The sequence below is a fragment of the Phoxinus phoxinus genome (assembly GCF_949152265.1).
Source record: "Phoxinus phoxinus genome assembly, chromosome: 10".
NCBI classification, from domain to species: domain Eukaryota; kingdom Metazoa; phylum Chordata; class Actinopteri; order Cypriniformes; family Leuciscidae; genus Phoxinus; species Phoxinus phoxinus.
Window position 1 is genome coordinate 1,418,020 of NC_136885.1, and position 16,445 is coordinate 1,434,464.

Below are 16,445 nucleotides of genomic sequence, written 5' to 3' on the forward strand. Positions count from 1 at the left end.
AAAGTGAAATTGCTAATAGGATTTAATACTTGTTCAAATTCTTCTTCAGGAGTGTTAACTTTAGCAAAAAGATGTTTTAATGTGAACTGTTAAAAATCAAGCACAACGTGAATGAATGTAGAGTATATCCAGAGTATATCCAGAGATGAGCATAAATACATGGATATTTATTTAAAATAAAAATATGAAATTAATCAAAATAAAATACTGTGGGAAAAATGTTTTATTTAAAAATGTATTTAAATAAACTGCTGTCACTTTAAGAGCGTATGCACAGACCCAATACACTGATACACATCTGTTCACCTTCACTCCAGACATAAACTCACTACGTTTACATGAATACTCAGATTTAAAAAAAATATTGTGTATTTATTTGTCCTTTTAGCCGCTTGTCAGTGTTCGAATACTAAATATGAATTCTCCATTGCGCCATATTGCACTTGTAATAACTGTTTTTATCATCAAGCGCTCTCCACTTTTTATTACACATTCGTCCATGTTTCTTTATCGCTCTAATGTGTCAATAAATTCTGTCCAATATTTGCATATATAATTTAAACGATATGTAAAAAGTTTAATCCATGATGTATGCCCTAAATTAAGGCTGACTGGATAACGCAATTTTCCCCCTTGGAAAACTGTCCATCCCCGAGTATAGAAACTCCCAGGCACACTTTCAGCTCATTTTGGTCTGAAATGAATTCAAGCAATAGCCGTCATTTCACCGTCTAGGTTAACTACAGACCCGATATAGTCCGGCTCAGTGGCGTGCACAGACCTCCTCAGGGGCAGGGGCGGACGGACCAAAAAGGGCACTAAAAAAAAAGATATTACAAATAACAATCAAATTACATTTTTACAGAATTTAAATGCAATTATGTATTAAATAAATCACCATCAGAGAGTTCCTTGATTTTTGTTTTGTTTTTATTCTTTCTTTCCTTGGCATTCTAAGAAAATATGTTGATACAATTGGAATGCATAACACATCAAATGAAAATAGGGAAATGATGATAATATTACTAAATATAATTTACTTTACCAAACAAAACATTGAGAATCAAGAAGGTAATTATGGAAAATTAATTTTTAGTTTTGTTGATGTTGTAAATGTAATGTAGGCCTATGTATTATATGTATGAAAGTATAAGCTATCATCAGTAACACTTTACAATAAGGTTTCATTAGTTAAATTAGTTAACATTAACTAATAATGAACTGCACTTCTACAGCATTTATTAATCTTAGTTCATATTAATTTTAGCATTTACTAAAACATTAAAATCAAAAGTTGTATTTGTTATCATTAGTTAATGCACTGACTGTGACATAACATGAATAAACAATTAAGTTAACAGTTGTGTTATCAACTAAGATGAACAAATACAGTAACAAATGTGTTGCTCATGGTTAGTTCATGTTAGTTCATACATGAATAATGAACAAATGAACCTTATTGTAAAGTGTTACTATGAAATCAAAGATTTAAATTCCTTACAATTTAGAGTTGGACATGGACTTAAGATTTCATTTAACTAGATGTATTTCCCCAAGCTAAGAACACTTGCTATGGCCTTGGATAAAAACGAATGACATTGTCAGACTCAGAATGCGTCTAAAATCGAGTTATACTTTTATTATAGTTAAGAATAACTCGCATGCTGCCGCAACTTTTAGAGTAGCATGGCAGGATAAATGTACATTTTCCGTATTAGCTTAAACGTTAGTGTAAGTGTATTTATTTATTATAATATTTATAATAATAACAATTATTATTTACAATTATCAGAAAGGGGCACAATACATTTTGAGACAAAAGGGGCTCAAAAGGAAATATAACCTTGAGTTTAGTTACATGTCGGTTTTGCCAAAATAACTAGCGAGATGAATGATATTCCATCATGTGAGCAAAGTCAACAGTTATTACAAGGTGTTTGGTTTCATTTCTTCACTCATTTCATTTCTTTGTTATGTAATTGGTGACTAGTCTATTCCTGGGCTGTGGTTTAGATGTCTATTACATTTTCACGGACAGCCCAAATTTTGCCTTGTTTTAGCCTAGACGTCAGGGCTGTGCTTGGACGCTATTAGACGTCTTTTAAATGCAAAATTGCTTGCTGGGAAGAGAGTGTAATAAATAATAACAATCCCTGGTGGTTTGAATCTCTGTATTGTTGCACACAGCCAGCAAATGCAGCACTACACGAACCAGTTAGCAAAAGAGACCAACAGACACCTGAAGGAGCTGGGCTCTCAGCCACAGCCCCGGTCCCCCTCAAAACAGGTGAGTCGCCGGCTCTCGCTCAGATCATATCATTATATGCGGAATAATGTACATCCAGCCGGTTGTTCTCGGAGAATAACCCCGTCAGGGTGATGAGGACGCGGAGCGGAGCGGTGGACGACCGGCTGGATGTACATTATCACACTTATTACACGGCTACTTGCCACATAAGTCAACAATCAGACACAAAATATTGATCTGAGTTGAGATATTTTATTAGCTCTTTAAACGAGACAGCAGTTTCAGCGGCAAGATCAAACTAGACGGACATCTAAGAGATACGGTATACAGTTATATCACTTATTACACAGCATTTCAACACATAAATAAGAGATATTGATTTCAGATTAAACTGTTTTAAAATCGTACCTGTTTGTATTTTATAATCCAACAGTGTACAAAACAATAGTCACAAAATGGCCGCCGCTGCGTTTGTATGAAACAAGAGAGAGCGCCGCGATACTGGATGGCATAATTAAATAACTACACAAAATATTGATTCGACTGAGTTTTAATATTTTATTAGCTCAGTAAACGCAAAACTTCCACAAAGAAAAACTGTTCCTAGCGAGCGTATAGCGCTGCTGACTTCAGTGACCCGGATGAGCCGGTGTTTCTGTTGTTATCGAGGAATAACATATACCACCACTGGATGGTGCGATTGACCAATCAGAATCAAGTATTCCACAGAGCCGTGTAATAAATAAGAGATATTATAAATCCGCTCGACCCCACACACTCAGCCCGGTCTCACCCCAAAACGTCATATACTGACGGGCCTTGAGCATACGTCAACGTACGACGAAAAGGGTTCCCCTATAACGTCAATATGAGACGCAGACATAAGCGCACCAGCAGCGCCTCCTAGCGGTACCCTAACGCATACCTAAACCCAACCATACCCGAATCGTCACACATGGACGTTAAAGGGTACCCTTTTCGTCGTATATTGCCGTATGGTCAAGACCCGTCAGTATGTGACGTTTTGGGGTGAGACTGTGTTAACACACTCATGCTAACGCTAGTCTTCCCACAGCGCCAGCAGCGGATCCAGAAGGACCGTCTGATGAACGACTTCTCCGCCGCGCTCAACAACTTCCAGGTGGTTCAGCGCCGAGCCGCGGAGAGGGAGCGCGAGTCCGTGGCGCGGGCGCGAGCCGGATCCAGACTGCAGGAAAATAACACACATTTGATCATTATCTACTGCTTATATTTTTATGTGTCATTACCTTAGTAAAAAAAGCCTTTACTCTTGCAGGTTGATGAGCTCCATCAAGACGAACAGCTTGTGACGTTTGAAAAGTAGGTTCCACAGATTCATTTAGGCATGACTTCATTGAGTCTCTGTTGTAGTGTTCAAATCTGTGTGAGAAGAGTTTCACCCAGAAGTGGAAATTCTGTCATCATTTACTCGCCCTCATCCCAGACAGCAACGACATTAAGCTCTGTGACAAAACCTTAAAGCGTTTAGAAAATAATGATGTGAACGGGCCTGTACTAAGGGGAAATATTTGATTTGTGCCAAACTAAAGCTGCGTTCACACTACAAGCGACACGTCACCATTCATTTCAATGGGGAGCGGGCGTTTTCCGGCGACACGCGCGATCGCGGCCGTTGGCGACCTGAAGGGGCGTGTCTCGTGACGCGACTAAGTTGAGATCTGTTTAACTTTATGCAAATGAGGAGCGACTTTCGGGAGCGACAACCAATAGGAGTGAAGTCAGTGGAGCGCGCGTGATCATCCGTCACTCTCTGACAGAGGCCAGCTGAACGAGAAGCTAATATTAGCCATCAGAAACTGTGCTGTAAGTGGTGATGTATCTCCGTGTGCATACAGTGGTGTTCACAGCGCTGACTCAGAGCCGGACTGGTTTCCTGAACACACATAGACGGTATTTGCCCGTTTGCTGCAGTTAAATAGCCGCGATGGCAAAAAGCACTCACAGTTTCTCGTTCATCTTTAATATTATGCATGTTATACTGATTCCATTTATATTTATAATTTTCCTTCCAAAATGTTTGTTTGTAGTGGCAAGTAAACGGTTTGTTGTCTACAACATGGAGGAACATCCGTGAATGTCACTCACAAACATTGCTAGGCAACCAGTAGCGGGACCGCCAGCCACTGGCGACCAGCAGCGACAGCCGCTTGTAGTGTGAACGCACCTTTAGTTCTTTGTGGCTTTGATATTTGGCAACAGCACGTTTGAACTTGTGCAAGAAACAATGAGGTTTGTTTCCACTCTTTACATTGACATGAAGGTGAGTAAATTATGACATCATTTTAATTTTTGGGGTGAACTAACGCTGATGATATGATATGAAACAAATCTGAACAGTGTGGGTCTGGTTAGAGATCTGATTGCAGAAATGTTTATTTGAAAAGAAATGAAGGGTGGCGAATGCAGACAGAAGAGGAGCCAGTCACTGAAGAGGACCTGGAGCTTATTAAAGAGAGAGAGACCAATATCCGTCAGCTGGAGGTGAGTGAGCACTTCCTGTATGACATCAGCGTACCAAATTGATCTTTTCTTCAAGACCCATATGCATTAGAGCTAATCTGGTGTAAAATCAGTGGCGGATCGTCACAGCGTTCCCAACACTTATGTGGAAAATGGGAGAAGAATTATTAAATTTTTAATTCCTAGTTAATAATTTAATGTCTCAGAATGTGTTTTTCTTGTTTGTAATTTCACCATTGTAACACCATAAAATGTTACAGAATTACTCTTTACTGTGTTACGTCCACCTGTCTCAAGGTGAAGCAACATAATAACGGGGAGGCCACACATGGAACCCAATTTAACAAATAAAGATTTAATGGAAAAATAAGTCAAATCAATAGTACTACAACTCAAGGAAACAAAGAATAAAAGTAAAAACAATCAGGATCTGAAGAGGAAAGCGGCCCCAGTCCAAATCCGTCATTCCTTTTGTACTCGCTGTCTCCCGATGCAAGCGCAATCACCGGTAACCCACCACACCTGTTCCTGACGCTCACTCCAGAACACAGAACAGCGCCACCTGGTGGAAAAACACTGTAGGCCATAACAACTGTGATCGTGTCAGATATACCGATGTAATTACAACCGTTCGGAAACTTTTCTATACGGCGAGTGTGAGTGAATAGAGAAGAGGACAGGACACAAAATCAATAGCCAGAACTTTGTCCCTCCATTGGTAAAAAAAATACAAAAATAGCCAATCACTGTAGAGTATAGATTAGTGCCCAAAGTATTTTTTTCCATTCATTTCTCCCGTAGGGATCACAAAAGCTAGCTAAGAGGAGAATCACAACATTACAAACTTTGATTTGAAGCACAACAAGTATTAGAACATCTGAGAAAAATACAAAGATACAAGACTGAACTTTTGAGAGTGCAGGGAGACTCGATTACGTCATTTGCAGTGCTTCATGGGAGTGGGCGGAGCTAAAGAGCTCTTTTGACTTGTTTCGACTCTCTGATTAGTGAAATGTTCTGTACTGCATCATGGGCAATGTAGTTTTTCACCATAACTTCTGCTGAAACATGTCCACCTTTTGGTTTTGATAATTTGCCTGTCTTTTGGATTATGATTCTGGATTGCCTCAATAAACAGCTGCATTTGGATCTCAGAACAGTTTGTGACAGGTATATAAACAGCAACTTAGCAACTTTTCAGACCCCTGTAGTGACTTTTAATTAAAGCGACTACCCAGACAGCAACATAGTGTCGGCCCAGATCTGGGACATGTGGATTCCACACGCACCAGATGTGGGCCAGATCTGGGCCGACACTATGTTGCTGTCTGGGTAGTCGCTTTTTTTAAGTGAAAAATTTAAAAAGTCTGACACTGTCTGGGAAACGTCAAATCTAGCAACATTTTGAACTGCTGGTTAAAATGTAGTCAGTCACTATATCATACTTGTTCCGTTGTCTGACAGAAAATATGCAAATGAGAACTGCTTTATTGTAGATTCGGCTATAATATTAAAATACAGTATATGAGCACGGATTAGCAGAGAAAACGGTTGCTGCGCTGCGTCATCTAGAGACATTTAACGACTTTTTGAGCAGGCTTTAGCTACTCTCCATTGAAAATAGTAGGCAACACTGATCAGCCAATCAGCATAGAGGCGTTATTTACGTCATAATAGTTTGAACTGCTCTTGCTGATAATCTAGCAACTACCCTACAACTACTGTAAATAAATAAAAATTTGTAAATTAGTCAATTTACCAAGCAGCAGCTACAAATTAAAAATAATGAAGACCTCCTCCCGCGTGGAATCCACATATACCGGATCTGGGCAGACACTATGTATGTTGCTGTCTGGGCAAGCTTAAAGGATAATTCCGGTATTTAACACCTTGAGTCTATATTGTAGTTTGTTTTGGATGAACAAGAGTGGTGGACAACATTTTTTTGACTGGTTCCTCTCTCGAGTTTTTGACTATAAAAGAATTGGCAATGGACCCATTTAACATTGGAGTCAATGGTCATGTCCGAAAATGTCATTAAAACAGCCAATAATGTTCGTTTACAAAACTGTTAAACTCACCGAGTGGTTAGTGGTGTTCGTTGATGATTATAAACAATATATCGTCGCAATATATGATTCCAATCCATTTATTTTGCTATAGTGGAACTATTTTTTCAGACACTTCACAACTGTGTAACTTCCGCTCAATATTTGAATCTGAAGCGTTAGCACACTCCCGACCACTTGATGGCGATAACCGATGTTTATGTCTCGCGGGACACTCACGGTCACAGTCGAGTTCAACTTCATATTGCACTGGTCAGTGGTCACGTCTTTCAATATTTTCAAGGTTTTGTTTGTTTATTTGGCTTACTCTCCCGGAGCACAGTTGCTCTGCTCGCTAGCCTTATGAGAAACGGAAGCGAGCAAAAAGACGACATCGACCAAATGTAAACACCCCCTCTCCGTTTCCGGTAGCGCATTTATATTAACCAGCACTCAGTCCTTCAACAGAATTCAATGGGATTTTACAAAATGACGAATAAAACGCGACAGAAACTGTATTTCGCAACACTTTTTGTTTCTGGAACATCAACTAACATCACTAATCACTTGGTGAGTTCCACAGTTTTGAAAACGAACATTATTGGCTGTTTTAATGACATTTTCGGACATGCCCATTGACTCCAATGTTAAATGGGTCCATGGCCAATTCTTTTATAGTCAAAAACTCGAGAGAGGAACCATTGTCAAATAAATGTTGTCCACCACTCTTGTTCATCCAAAACAAACTACAATATAGACTCAAAGTGTTAAATACCGGAATTATCCTTTAAGTTAGACATAACCCGGTGTTATTTTAACGCACACTTTAATACACTGTCATCACTTATTGATAATGGTAATTGGGTGATGAGTTATTGTACAGTGTCTGAACTGCTTTCTGCTCTTGATTCAGTCAGACATCATGGATGTGAATCAGATCTTCAAGGATCTCGCAGTCATGATCCATGACCAAGGTGACATGATCGGTGGGTTAGACTAGCTCTCTCTCTTCATTTTTCTGCACAGGTTCAGTCGTTCACACATGTTAAAGCCTGCTTTCCTTGTGTCATCATACACAGATAGCATTGAAGCGAACGTGGAGAGCGCTGAGGTGCATGTGGAGCGAGGGGCCGAGCAGATCCAACACGCCGCTTACTATCAGGTTTGACCATCACACCGTCACACACTTGTGGCAGATGCAATGTTAACGTCTCAGTGCTGGTAGAGACTGTTCATAATTGTGTGTTTTTTCCTTTTAAGAGAAAATCCCGCAAGAGGATGTGTATTCTGGCTCTTGTCATGTCGCTAGTGGCAACCATCTTTGCTATAATCATTTGGCAAGCAATCAGATAAGATGAGCGCTGAAGCTGACAGAAGTACTGGATCCTGTTGTGTGTGTGTGTGTGTGTGTGTGTGTGTGTGTGTGTGTGTGTGTGTGTGTGTGTGTGTGTGTGTGTATCTGTGAAAGAGAGAGTGTGTGTGTGTGTGTGTGTGTGTGTGTGTGTGTGTGTGTGTGTGTGTGTGTGTGTGTGTATTTCTGTGTGTATCTGTGAGAGTGTGTGTGTGTGTGTGTGTGTGTGTGTGTATTTCTGTGTGTATCTGTGAGTGTGTGTGTGTGTGTGTGTGTGTGTGTGAAATGTAAATTGTGTGTATATCTGCACTCATGTGTTACACACTGATAGTAAGAGAATAGTTTCTATAGAATATGTTTGTCTGTGAATTATCTGGAGCAAATACAGTACAGCATTAAAACAAGAATTCAGTTTGCATGAATGTAATTTCTTTTACAACTTGTATTTTGTTGCAGGTCTTGGTAATTTTTTCTCTGAAATTATGCAAAATACATACTCTTAAGAAATATTTATTTCTTTAAATTAACTAAAAGAAACTGTTTTAATGTTGTGTATGATTTGATGCACAGTGCTTTGATTCGCACAAGTAAATGTATTTCTTGGTAGTACATAATAAAGATCAAATAAGTTTTAATACATTGTTCTTCAGCTCTCATCTACTTTGTATTTCAGATCAGAGAAAGAAATGTTGTTGATGATCCTGCTTAAGACTTTACACTCCAAAAGTGCAATTATAAAGTAGAAACGAAATAAATAAACAGTTAATTATACAATATACCATTCAGAAGTTTGGGGTCAGAAATATACTTTTATTCACCAAGATGCGGATCTTTTGAACTTTCTCGTCATCAAAGAATCCTGAAAAATAAAATGTATGACGTTTTCCACAAAAATCTGAAGCAGCACAACTGTGTTCAACACTGATAATAATCATAACTGTGTCTGATCATCAGATCATCATATTATACTGATTTCTGGAGGATCATGTGACACTGAAGACTGGAGTAATTCAGCTTTGATCACAGGAATAAATTACACTTTACTGTATATTCTCATAGAAAACTGATGATTTACACTGGAATAATATCTCACTGTTTTTAAATAAGTGCAGCTTTGGTGAGCAGAAGAGACTCTTTCAGAAATCTCACTTTTGAAAAGTAGTGCAGGTTATATTCTTCAAATATAGATTTTACTTGTAATGTTTTTATTTCCACGGCCTCCATCAGCTTTATGATAATACAAGATAAATAATAATACATAATGTATTGGTCCTATATTCTTAGGAATAAACTGATTTAAGTGGGACAGCAAAGCACCATATAACTGTTCATCCACCAGGTGGCGCACAATAAACATCAGTGTTCCTCAAAGGTCACCGATGCTGATGAATACTCATGCTCTGTTGCTCAGGTCTGCTTCAGCATCACAAATCATAATAATAACTGAAGTTAATGCCGAGTTTGAAGAGCCTGTTGAAGTTATCCTCGAGTGGTTCTTGTGCGTCATTAATAATATGCATGATCAGAAGTCCGAACACCCCCACTGTCCTCCACTGATTAACACCACTGACCCACACACACCTCACACACACACACACACACACACCACACACACCTTACGCTCCACACACACCTCACACACATACCTCACACACCACACACACCTCACACACACACACCACACACACCTCACGCACCACACACACGCCACACACACCTCACACACACACACACACACCACACGCGCCACACACACCTCACACTCCACACACACCTCACACACACGCCACACATACCTCACACACCACACACACCTCACGCACCACACACACGCCACACACCTCACACTCCACACACACCTGCCACACATACCTCACACACACACACACACACACCTCACACACACACACGTCACACCACACACACCTCACACTCTGCACTCTGGGGCCGTCTTGATTATGATTGCCGCGGCTGAAGTGTGTGTAGAGGGAGTGTGTAGGAGTTGGAGACTCTGCATTGTTTCTTAGCTCCTCAGTTTGAACATCACAAGTGCACACATTTCCTTAATCTCATGTAAAATTATGTTCATTTGACCACTGAGCAGTTTCACCAGGAAGGATCCCTGTTGGTCCTGGAGCAACGTTTATCAGCCGTCAGATTTCAGGAATAGGGAATTGGTTTGGCTTAGGCTCTTCTGTGTCTCATTTCACACAGTTATAAAATAACATCATTGTGTCTTTACAGTTTTTTTCTTACAATTGCTTACACACTAAAATTTAACTTTTCCCACAATTAGCAAAACCCAAGGAGCAAAACACAAGGCTAGATTTGCACAACTGTAAGAAACACTAAACACTAAACACACTTGTATACATCAGACACAGAAGTATATCATGATGTCACTTCCTTGCAATTCCAAAGCACTGACTGTCAAATTACCACACCTATGAGCCGATCTGTTACACACAGCCGTCAGGTGCACACACACATGATTGCTAAATTGTAGACACACCAATAAGGTTTAAGCACTGTACAAATGCAGCAGGTATAGGTTCACCTGCCTTCAACCAAAATGGAAGGAGTCAGAAGAAGAGTGAGGGTGAGAGGAGTAAACCGAGGAGGAGGAAGAGGTCGAGGAAGAGCTGAAGCAGGAGGAGAACGTGCACAAAGAAGAAGAGGACCAAACTTTTCAAATGACATTCGTGCAGAGGTGGAAAGAGTACTGAAAATCTGTACACAAGTACAAGCACCGTTACATTGCTGAAATAATACTCAATTACAAGTAAAAGTACTGGTGTCAAAAAAGTACTTAAGTAAAAGTACAAATTACTCTTCTCAAAAACTATTTAGAGTACTAGTTACTAGTTTACTAGTTACTAGTTACTTTTTAGCCGGCGATAGTTGATATATTACCAATAAATATTCAATCAAATCATAGATGTATGTAGAAAATAGCTACTTTTACAGTAACACATTTTTACCTTATTGTCGAAGGACATTAAATAGTGGTCATGATACTGGAATTTCTAAGTTCAATAAGTACAATGCAGTTAGACAGACTATGTTATTTGTACAAATCATACAAATGCCTCATTCCGAAACATTTCTAACATACATTTACATTGTAAAAAAAATTAAAGATCCACCTTTGATTGTTGAAAGTTTTCCTGGTGCATTTCACTTACACGCAATGCGATTTCCTATAGCATTTTCAAAACTTTTGACAACGTTTAATTCAAGAGCATGTAGAGATTGGAGCTGGGCGTCATTTGAGTCTGCAGTGAGAACCATTTGGCGAGATTCGCAATTACACATGACATGACACAGTCCTAGAGCGCACTCTCAATATCTGAGTCCAGTTTATTCGTAGGCCTGTCTGAGAGCTCGCGTCCAGTTTTCTGAGATTACATGAATGTGCCCTCGCGTGACAATATTGCGCTCGCGACATTTGCCATTAAAGGGGTCATGACATGGGTTTTTTTATTTTATTATTATGTTCCCTTAGGTGTACTTATAGTATTACTATAGTTTTTTTTACAAAAAACTTTTAAAATGTAGTGATTTATGACCTTTTCCCTGTTTCTCATCCTCTGATTCACACAGTCTGTTTTGGGGGTGTTTCCCCTTTAAGAGTTCAGAGTTAACGCCCAGTGTTATGATTGGCTAACGTCAGTGCCTATGCAGCAATTATTAACGCCCCCAGCCAGAACGTTTGCGGATTCAGCGTAACTGTTTAATAGCGGGTGATGCGTGCGAAGCGATGGCTCTTGCAATGATAAAACCTTATTATGTTTGAGCCGGAATCAGAGGAAAATGAACCATGACCACAACAACGAGGACTGGATCAGCCCGTGTCCACATGGAAAGTGAAACTATTTTGAATTAATAAAAAAATTGTAACCCGAGACACTTGAAAACGGATTATTGTTGCCTAATTATCCTATAGCTTAATTTGCTAACAGTTTAACATTATTTAACTAATTCCAATGAAATGATAGGGTGTACCACCAAAAATGCACAGGCCATCTTTGAAGATGCAGCATTGATAAAGGCAACATTTTTAATTTTCTATCACATGTAGGCCTAACGTACTAGACAGGCGACATATTTTCAAGATTCTCTTATACAAATGTGTTTATATTAGCCAGTGATAAAAAGTAAGTTTGCAACGTCGTTTTGAGCCCAGAATAGTCGGCACGGACTTATCTTTGAGCAACAGTTTTCTAGCAAAGCCAGCATCATATTGGGATTTTTTCTCAAAACAGTCATCCTTATAATGTATAGAGCAAACACTTACATTAACACTGCCGTGACTGGGACGTCCGCAAAAAATAAAGTCCATCCATTTTTCCCTGACGACTGGATCTTTCGCAGCGTATTCAAAGATGTTGTTTGTCCACAGCCAGGAACAGCACATCTGCGTGGCATCGTCATTTCCCTGTACACAGACCCACTCGCTGTCCGTCGACTGAACACTTGTGAGGCGCGCGGGCGCGACGATGATACGAAATGAGCGTAGTTGTCTTGCGCTTAAAGCGTAGTTGTCTTGCGCTTAAAGCGTAGTTGTCTTGCGCTTAAAGCGTAGTTGTCTTGTTCTGGAGGCGGTCGTATGCAAACGCTGGTACGTCACTTCGTACCGTGACGTCACTTCTTACCATGGATCCAGAACGAGCTGTATTTAGAGCTTGATTAAATAAATGATTTGTTTATAATGGTGAGGAAGTCTTAAGCTATGAAACTTGCAGGACGTTTTAATGGTACAAAGACCTCTTATATACCAAAAGATCAAGGCAAATTTGGTTTCTCATGTCATGACCCCTTTAAAATATGCCATAGAAACCTGCAGGTATGAATAAAATGATGCACAATACCTGCAATCCCGCGCTGAGGGGAGGGTGTCAAACTCGCTGTCGGAGAGATGAGAGAATGAGAACGCGCAGCTGGTATCGGTATAGCCTATATACTTCAGAAAATTAGTATTGTCAGATATTTCAGTATCGAAATGTATCTATGTAGTTTGTTGTTTCTCCAAACTTTCAGTCCAGCCATTAATCACTCTGAGCTACTTGCCTCCTTCACTTATGATCAGCTCTTAAAAACCTCCGACTGTGGCGTCTTTTTTCAGTCCAAGTATCAGGGTTTTTATTGGTCCGTTTACAATCAGATATTTTTATTGGCTACCGAAATGCCGGTCAAAGATTTGAATATCAATTCAAATTGTACTCAGTAACGAAATATGATTTTACAAGTAGCGAAATAGATTACTTAGCTTGATATCTACTTGAGTACAAGTAGAATTACAGATTTAAAAATATACTCAAAAAAGTACAAGTACCCGAAAAAACGACTTAATTACAGTAACGTGAGTAGTTGTAATTCGTTACTTCCACCTCTGCATTCATGCAACACAACCATGTTGTGAACCATGGATTGACGCGGAGGGAGGCTGGACTGAGAGTTCAGACAAATCTTAGCAGATATATATACAGTGGCATCTGTCATAAGGACTTTTCGACAAGAAAACCGGTAAAAGAAGATCTGTCTACAGTTACAGTAATCAGCCGCTAATTGTATGCACCATATCAGCACTTGTGATACCCCTTCCTGTGACATAACTACAGTAATGGCGCTTTTCCATTACACAGTACCAGCTCGCCTCGCCTCGACTCGACTCGACTCGACTCGCCTTTGTTTGGTTTTCCACTGTGTAAAAGTTGTACCGGTACCTGCTTCCAGGTACTTTTTTTCGTATCACCTCCGGCGAGGTTCTGAGCGAGCCGAGGCGAGCTGAGGCGATACTAAAACGTGACACATGGGAGACTGCTGATTGGTCAGCGAGAATCGTCACTATTCACTGCGCAATCATTGCACACGCCAGACGGAGTGTCCTGAATAACCCCGACATTTTTAAATAGTTTTGCCAGAGATTGCGTGATATACCCATTACTAAATATTATGTAAAACAGCATACACTCGATTTCCTCCATTGTCCTGTGTGTGTGGGTAGCGGGTGTGTGTCGCGTCGCTATGACGACCAGGTACTATTGTGGAGGTACTATATGCAATGGAAAACGGAGCGAAACGCGAGCCGAGCCGAGCCAAGACGAGGCGAGTCGAGTCGAGCTGGTACTGGTAATGGAAAAGCGCCATTGGTTAGCCTACATGTATTATTCTCTACATAGGATTGAGGGTCGGGAACGACAAGGAGGAAGGGGCCCATATTCATGCAAGAACAAGAGAGGGAGATAACAAACGTGGTTTTGGCCAATAATGCTATCAGACTCCGAGAACTACATGCAAACATTATCGGTGACCATGCCATTTTCAATAATGTCCATCAGGCCTCAGTCAACACTGGCACGCATCCGGAGAAGACATCAGGTTCAAATGAAATAACTTTATCGAGTGCCTTTTGAGCAGAATTCAGAGAGTCGAACGGCTGCGGCATGAGTATGTGGAGGTTTGCACTGTTCACTTTAGCACTGTGATGTTGCATACTACACACATGACTTTTACATTGACCGTATACTAGACCTATCCTGAACTACACAATCTTGTCTTTCACTGTATCTCAGAGAGTTTTGCAGATGGATGCTGAGGAAATCCTGCATGAATTCATATATATTGATGAGGCAGGGTTCAACCTCACACAAGCAAGAAGGAGAGGCAGAAACATCACTGGCCACAGGGCTATAATCAATGTCCCAGGGCAACGTGGGGGTAACATAACCCATTTCACAACAGGGGGTTCTCCTCCGTCATGCCAAACACTCCTCACATTCTCGCATTTGTGGACCGATTGCACCACATCGTCACACCAGGTAATGAAATGCACCAGATACAATACACTGTCATCTGGGACAATGTGCCATTCCACCGCTCTGCTTTGGTCCAGAACTGGTTTCAACACCATCCACAGTTGACAGTACTATACCTTCCACCATACTCTCCGTTTCTCAACCCTATGGAAGAGTTTTTCTCTGCATGGCGGTGGCAGGTTTACGATCTCCAGCCCCAGGCTCCGGTACCCCTCATCCAGGCCATGGAGGACGCCTGTGACCAAGTCGACGCCGTAGCTGTGCAAGGATGGATTTAACGTTCAAGACGGTTCTTCCCGCGTTGTCTTGATAATGAGGATATTGCTTGTGATGTTGATGAAATTCTCTGGCCAGATCCAGCTAGGCGAAGATATGATGTATAGTATGTTTACTGTAGTATTTTCTGTACAATATTGTCAGTTTTTTCAGATTATTTTTTGTTTGTAGTTGTTGTTATTTACTTTACAGTTTTTTACAATCGCTGTGACAGTTTTTTCAATACATTTAACAAGTTTCCTAAACTCTTAACACGGTTAGCACAACATCAGTCTTACAATTAACACATTTCTTGTTGCTTTGACACAAAATGCATACAGTTAACACAAATTTAAAATGCTTAAACTTCTTTTACACACAAGCTCAACCAATACCAAAACAATGTAATTTTACTGCCAATTTTATTTTTTATTTTTTAGTATTTTCTGTACAATATTGTCAGTTTTTTCTGATTATTTTTTATGTTTGCAGTCGTTGTTATTTACTTTAATTGTAACCTGTACTGGATACAGTATTTTATGTTTGTCTGTTGTTTGCTGAGCTAACTGTTATGCACACTACTGTAGTAGCATGACAACTGGGACATGTTTTGTTGTGATTCTCCATGTTGACTGATTTGGGTATATGGAGAGAAATACATGATATTTTCCTCAGTCTGCAGCATTGGTCTTGTGTAGTGTTTGGTGAACTATTGTATAGTTGCACTTTCTCTGTGTACTTCATTTACAGTACTCTAATCATTGAGAATTAGACCCGCTAAAAGTGTTTTAGGTTAGCAACAGCAGTGTGTGACTGGTTAAAAAAGATTGAAGTCATTTGAATTTGTGTGTTTCGTATGGTAACAAAATAGTGTTTTTATTAAGTTGTGTATAGTTTTGACAAAAGTGTTCCATTTTGCAAATGATCTGAAATGTTGTGCTACTTTGGTGTAGGGCTGTGTTAATTGTGTGTAGTGTTTTGACAAACCGGGCCCTGTTTTCAAAATTGTGCTTAAGCAATTGAAAAAAAACTGTAAGAGAACACATACCCCTTTTCCACCAAAGCATTGTGAGAACCGGTGTCTACTCGTGAAGAGTTCTTTGTGTTTCGACCGGTTCTCGGCCAGGAAAATTGGTTCCAGAGCGGCACCAACTCTTTGCTGGACTAGAACCGTTCTTTTACCATGTCATGCTCACGTCTGGGGCTGGGGGGGGGGAGGGGTT

The 16,445-nt window shown here is 40.1% G+C and overlaps 1 protein-coding gene across 3 annotated transcripts in view; it reads left to right on the forward strand.

Moving 5' to 3' along the window:
* stx12l (syntaxin 12, like) overlaps window positions 1–8,782 on the forward strand; it is a gene marked incomplete at its 3' end in the record, with an annotated part of 9,741 nt that extends 959 nt beyond the window's left edge. For 2 of the 3 annotated variants that reach the window (XM_079626064.1, XM_079626065.1), the window contains exons 4-10: window positions 2,188–2,287; window positions 3,324–3,456; window positions 3,541–3,589; window positions 4,675–4,771; window positions 7,712–7,784; window positions 7,878–7,960; window positions 8,059–8,782. In XM_079626064.1, coding sequence (XP_079482190.1) covers window positions 2,188–2,287; window positions 3,324–3,456; window positions 3,541–3,589; window positions 4,675–4,771; window positions 7,712–7,784; window positions 7,878–7,960; window positions 8,059–8,151 — 628 coding nt within the window. Of the gene's footprint in view, window positions 1–2,187; window positions 2,288–3,323; window positions 3,457–3,540; window positions 3,590–4,674; window positions 4,772–7,711; window positions 7,785–7,877; window positions 7,967–8,058 lie in introns of those variants that run through there. The other variant, XM_079626066.1, reaches the window with a different exon arrangement.
* Between the last annotated feature and the right edge of the window lie 7,663 nt (window positions 8,783–16,445).